This window comes from Cynoglossus semilaevis, chromosome 12 (assembly GCF_000523025.1).
Source record: "Cynoglossus semilaevis isolate Cse_v1.0 chromosome 12, Cse_v1.0, whole genome shotgun sequence".
Taxonomy (NCBI): domain Eukaryota; kingdom Metazoa; phylum Chordata; class Actinopteri; order Pleuronectiformes; family Cynoglossidae; genus Cynoglossus; species Cynoglossus semilaevis.
This window is the reverse complement of record NC_024318.1, coordinates 10,130,494-10,136,177: the sequence shown is the minus strand read 5'-3', so window position 1 is coordinate 10,136,177 and position 5,684 is coordinate 10,130,494. Positions and strand designations below refer to the sequence as shown.

The 5,684-nt window shown below is 39.6% G+C and overlaps 2 protein-coding genes across 4 annotated transcripts in view; one reads left to right on the top strand and one right to left on the bottom strand.

Annotated features, from left to right (window-relative positions):
- The window catches only part of znf511 (zinc finger protein 511), a 17,937-nt gene extending 13,509 nt beyond the window's left edge, over nt 1–4,428 (top strand). The window contains exons 2-7 of one of the 3 annotated variants that reach the window (XM_017037544.2): nt 164–240; nt 670–871; nt 969–1,093; nt 1,474–1,704; nt 2,131–2,239; nt 4,292–4,428. In XM_017037544.2, coding sequence (XP_016893033.1) covers nt 164–240; nt 670–871; nt 969–1,093; nt 1,474–1,704; nt 2,131–2,203 — 708 coding nt within the window. In that variant the 3' untranslated portion in view covers nt 2,204–2,239; nt 4,292–4,428. Of the gene's footprint in view, nt 1–163; nt 241–669; nt 872–968; nt 1,094–1,473; nt 1,705–2,130; nt 2,433–3,151; nt 3,286–4,291 lie in introns of those variants that run through there. The other 2 variants (XM_008322011.3, XM_025060575.1) reach the window with 2 other exon arrangements.
- On the bottom strand, nt 2,581–5,524 carry LOC103387396 (homeobox protein MSX-2-like). The gene is made up of 2 exons (XM_008322012.3): nt 4,357–5,524; nt 2,581–3,583 (listed from the first exon to the last, which is right to left on the bottom strand). The coding sequence occupies exons 1-2, from the start codon at nt 4,694–4,696 to the stop codon at nt 3,168–3,170; spliced, it is 756 nt and encodes a 251-aa protein (XP_008320234.1). The 5' UTR covers nt 4,697–5,524; the 3' UTR covers nt 2,581–3,167.
- Nucleotides 5,525–5,684: the final 160 nt, after the last annotated feature.

The window sequence follows — 5,684 nt, the reverse complement described above, 5'->3', positions numbered from 1 at the left end:
AAATACTTAGCTATGTCCATTTTTGTTGTTAAAATTCAGAAAAAATATACTTTTTTGGAAAATCATCTTTGGATCACAGTTTCATTATCACAACTCATGAAATAAATTGTTTTTGGTACATTAACCAATCAACGTTCCAGAAAAGTACCCTACTTGTTTACAGGTTGGAGATGTCAACAGACATTTGTATTTGCAAGACCTGTACGTTTGTGAGACGGATGCTCCTAATCCTGCAGTCAGGTTTGAAATCAAGTTGAACTATATTTTTTTATGATCTGAGTTTTTCATTTGACCCCAAATCAGTTTCTTACTTGTTATAGCTTGATTAAATGTTACATTATTCAGTGGCCAGCACTTTTGATTTTACACTGAGCTTCTGTCAAACATTTGTTGTTTTTTTGCTCTATATTACATAGTCTGGTTACACTTTATTAATACATTTTCCTAATAATTCTTTCTTTGAATCAGTCTGCTTAAAGCAGGATTTGTGGATTAGCTCCTAAGTTTGGCATGATTTAGCTAAAAAATCTAAACTGAAACTAAACCCGTAATTCACATATTATAAAGGCCTTTGTTAAGATTGCTTCTTTTTAAAATGTAAATAATTGTAGGCTCATCATTGTCAGTAGTTTTGTTGACTCTCAGTTGTAAACCTCCACCTCTTCCCAGTGTATCCCAGTTCGCCTGCCACATCTCTGGCTGCAGCGCAGTCTTTATAGCCCTAGAGGAGTACGAGCACCACTACAACTCCCTGCACAGACATGTGTGTTGCTCCTGTCGTCGCTCTCTGCCCAGTGCTCGGCTCCTGGACATTCACATCCAAGAGTGGCACGACTCTCTCTTTACTATCCTTGCCCAGAGGCAGGACATGGTGAGCCTACTTTATTTATTTATTTTTTTTTAAATAAATAGTTAGAGTAGAGTAGAGTTTTAAGTGGTTTTGATGACTGTGACTTCATACTGTGCAGTACCAGTGTTTGGTGGAGGGCTGTGGAGAAAAGTTCAGGACTAGCCAACACAGGAAGGACCATCTTGTGAAAATTCACAAGTACCCTCCAGACTTCAGATTTGACAAACCCAAGAAGGACAAAAGGCAAGAATCTATCGTTCATATTTTGTCCACTAGGTGGCAGCAAGACACCACTAGTAATTTTTACTGGACCAAGGTTTATCTTTGAGTTTGATCTAAATTAAATATTTTAACGATTTACTACACGTTTCACGTAGGTTAAATATGCAGCTGTCGAATACTTTAATGTCAAATTATTTGATAATGTCTTTATTATGTTGACATTGTTTAAACTTTGGAAAAGCCTTAAATTAGATCGGTTATTTAGTTTAACTTATCTAATCTAGTTCCAATGTGACTTGTCCCAAAAAAAAAAAAAACATAATGGGAATCTAAAATGCTCAATGAGTACAGCAAGGACATGTTGCGGTATTTTTTTAACGATACGATCTTTATGTTAATAGAGCGAAGGAGACGACGAGACTGCAGCAGAAAGACACCGAGATGGAGGTGACGGAGGAAGTGTGTGACTCTGAGGGTGTGTGTGAGGTTTTGTGTGACGTCTTGTGTCACCATCCGGAGTCTGGAGAATCCATGGAGATGCACGTGTCTGAGAAAGAAGCCAATGGGATGACGAACCACGCGTCGGGCACCGAGCAGAGCAGTGAGCCACCAAGACCTGAGTACTTTAACAGGTTGGTTAAGACACACACACAGTTGCTGTGAAAGTTCGTCTTCTTTGTCTCGTTTTCCTCATGACTTTATAGATTTTTAGTAGCACTGGTGTAACATTAAACTTGCGGCTACTTTAAAACAGTTTTCCCACCTAACAGAGATCGACTTCCGAATTAACGCGCAGTCGATCGGTATTAGTTATTATGAGCATAGCGAACACTCATGTGTTCAAACTGACACTCTGAGAGGAAGAGCGAAAAAGGGGAGGAAGGTTAAGACAAGATGATTCGTTGCTGGAGGGTCATTACAATGTTGTTGGAATGTGAAAAGATTACAGGTGGTGATGAGGAGATGAACATGAGCGACACTTTGTGGGATTTCTGTGCACAAAACACGACATTAACATGATAATTTTACCTCACCAACACCGTGGTTCTTTTCATCAGAGTTCCCAGGACTGTCTGCTTTGGTCACGGATCGGTCCGAGGCTTCAGAGGACGGCGGGGACGAAGGAAATGAAAGAAAAACCTCCACTCGACGCTCTGAACAAAAAAGGTTAATTTCCTATACATTTTTTTTACTGTTTTTAACCTACACAAAATACATTCGCTTTGATTAAAAAAAACGTGTATGTTGATCAAATATTTCAAGTTTAAGATTGACATGACCCTAAAGGCAACATTTTTTCCGTTTTATTAATTGTAAATTGTAAAATACATTTTACATATAAAATACGCTGTACAGATTATTTCAGTCCAGGTGATTTTTCCAAAGGTTGCAAAAATAGTGTATTTTTTCATTTCGTAACCCAAAGTGACTCATCTAAGGCTCTTCAAAACATCCGTGCAAAAAATATATATGTTTAGAGGTAATATTTTTAGAAAGTTAAAATTATATGTAGATTTACTTCTCGTCATTTTAATTACATTTGATTTTACTGATCTAAATACAAGTCTACCTTAAGGTTGCACAACATTCGTGTTGAAATAGACACATTTTTCATCAACCTCAGTCACAATCTAGGCACAAATCCACATGTCAGACATGTTTGGTAACTTTTCCTGCTACCTTCAGATTGTATCCAGAAACGCATTTTTTTAAAAATCCATCCGGGGAATAAACTTTTACATTTAACATTTAAAACTGATATTTGGAGGTGCGATTTTTAAAAGGCCTCTTCAATTCACATGAGTGACATCTGTAGTATTGTACCATTTCTACGGACACAAAAAATGATGAAAAGGTATATAAATTAATCAGTAAAACAGAAACAAAAATGCAGAAATTACTAAAAGTAATAGTACCGAAAAGCGGAAGTACTTGAAATAAAAGTAGAGTGGAAAATGTAGTCTGAGAAGAATACATTTTTCTCTCTAATAAAAACACTCACATGAGAGCAGTTTTTGTAATGGGTGTTATTTTCTGTCCGGATGTTTTTGTGTTTAAAAAAAAAAATCTCTTACAAAGTCGCAGTGGCCAGCGGTTAAGTTAAGTAGTACATCCCATATGGTCCAGTGAAGAGTCCCGGCACAGCCAAGGCCGGCCGCGGTGCGTTCAGGGCCGCGTACAGGGACGGCGATGCTCCCAGAGGTGATGATGCGTTTAGTGGGAAAGGAAAAGCAAAGGCCGGCAACAGAGGCTTCGCAGCCAGTTTGAATTTCTCCAGCTCGGCCTCCTGCAGTCTCTTGGCCTTGGCCCTGCGGTTTTGGAACCAGATCTTGACTTGAGTCTCTGTGAGGCTGAGGGAGCTGGAGAACTCTGCCCTCTCCGCGATGGAGAGGTACTGTTTCTGACGGAACTTTCTCTCCAGTGACATGAGCTGAGAGGTCGTGAAGGGAGTCCGGGGTTTTCTGTTGTTCTTGTGTTTCCGAAGATTGCAAGAGGTCGGGCTGGGGAGTCCTGGAAGTGCAAATGAAAACAGTCAAAACCACAACATTAGCAATCATCGAGATCCTCATCTTTCGGCGTGTGTGTGTGATGTGTTTCAGTTTAGGAACAAACACTCGGAATCTGAATCATCACACAGAACAAGAACTCTTTTGCTTACTTCACAACATTGAGTTAAAATGATCTATTACGAAACTGAATGAAATATCCCATATTTCATTCAAGTAAACATGCTGCGTCAGCTGCCATCATACGGTCCTGGTTATTTATTTTGATGCTAACATCGATTGTTTCGTTCAAAGTCTGTCTGACATGTTATATGTAATGTAACTGTAAATAAACAATTATTTCACAATTGTTTTATTTATTACTTTTCAAAAATTATTTGATCCCTTTGCAGGACGATATCAATTTTACTGTAATTGGGGAAAAGTTGACAAAAACGAAATTCTTGAAAGAATATAAACACATTTTCATTTTGTTATTGCAGAATATTTTGTTTCCTTTTTTAATTACGTTGCAGAGTTTCATAAAACGTTATAAGGCATTAAAATTAATTTTTACATTTTTTCCAGTAAAATTATCTGGTTAGCACTTAAGCATCTCTGCATCGATGTAACAAAAACTCTTTGAGTTCGTGTTTGTAGCATCTTCAAACCTCAAATCTGGTCAAACCTGAAGAGAGTGAATGAATAAATCGAGCTCTGATTTTGTTTACAGAACACAATACATTTCCTTAAACAGTATTACAGTAAAATCTGATATTCGTTGGAGAGGTGACTCACTCGGAGGGGATCCATATGAAGCCTGGAACCAAGAGCTGCTCTCTTTGTCCCCTGGACCCAGCGCCTCTGCCGTGGAGCGGTAAAGTCCACTCGGTGATCCACAGTCCTTGTCCTCGGCGCGGCCACAGTCTGAACCAGGCTCCGGGGACTGTAGGCTGGCACTGGGAGTCCTTTTTGATATAAGAGATTCCACACCGAAGGGCAGGTCTAAACTTCTGGGTTTACATGTTCTGACCGGCGATAGTTCCAGCTGCTCAGTGGTTCGGTGCTCAGCAGGCGAAGTCATCGCGGAAGGCGGTGATCCCTGCGCAGGATTCATGACGCACGACTGAGGTGCCATACACCCAGTGTCCCCGCTGATCCCCAGTGCTGCCTGGAACGGTAGTGTTTCCTCCTCCAGAAGAACCTGTGGCTCCGCAGATATTCATCCACCGGTGCGCAGACGTGCAGTAGAGCTCACATCTGACGCGCGCTCCTGCCTCTCCGCTCCATGAAGTGCTACAGGTTTGACTTTCATCTCGCCGATAGCCTATCAGATGGACCTTTTGGCACGTGACCCCAACGGAACGGGCTCTGATTGGCAATGGCATTGATGCAGCGTGCGCTTGACAGATGTGAACCTATGAGCACAATTCAACATGCGTTAAATAACACAAGGTGTGTTATTAAGATGGCCCGTCGTCAAAGGACCTCTTTGTCTAATTTAATTTTCTATTTCTACCACCAGAAATGGAACATTACATCAATTTTCTTAGGTTATATTACTGTACAGTCAGAAGTATTTAAAATGCAATTCATTTGAAATATTGCTCCTAAAATGTCAATGGAGGAAATGTCTACAGAGAATGCAGGGGAAAAATGTGTTAAAAAACAAACTTTTTCTTGGCGGCATAAAAAAATCATCTTTGCCATCGTTTTTGCTCCCTTTTATTTCCTCCAATATATTTTGGACCATTTCTTTGGCAAAACTCAATTTACTTTTCATAGGCTTACCTTAATTTATTTTGTAGCTAATTAAACATCCTCTTGTCCTTCGCATTTTTGTACAGACCGTTTGTCCTTGATTTTCATTTTGTCCCAGAATATGAGTATTAATGAATATGAGGAAAATTTGGCACAAGTCGTGCAGTACAGGAACATGCACACGCACACAAAAACGCACGCATACACAAGCACCCACACAGGCACAAAGACCGCACAAGGGTTAAGAATATTAACTCATTTAAGGCTGAATTTATGAATAAATTATAGGCTTGCTTGTTTTTGGTCAAATTTTGACATGTTCAGCTAGTTTTTAGCATAAATTATTCACCTGGCAGCATGTTTTA

What these genes read in the sequence shown, in the direction of transcription:
- LOC103387396 (XM_008322012.3), bottom strand. Translation starts at nt 4,696, where the DNA reads ATGGCACCTCAGTCGTGCGTCATGAATCCTGCGCAGGGATCACCGCCT. An exon ending in TTCATATGGATCCCCTCCGA is followed by an intron (nt 3,584 to 4,356) that starts GTGAGTCACCTC and finishes TTGCACTTCCAG; the next exon opens with GACTCCCCAGCCCGACCTCT.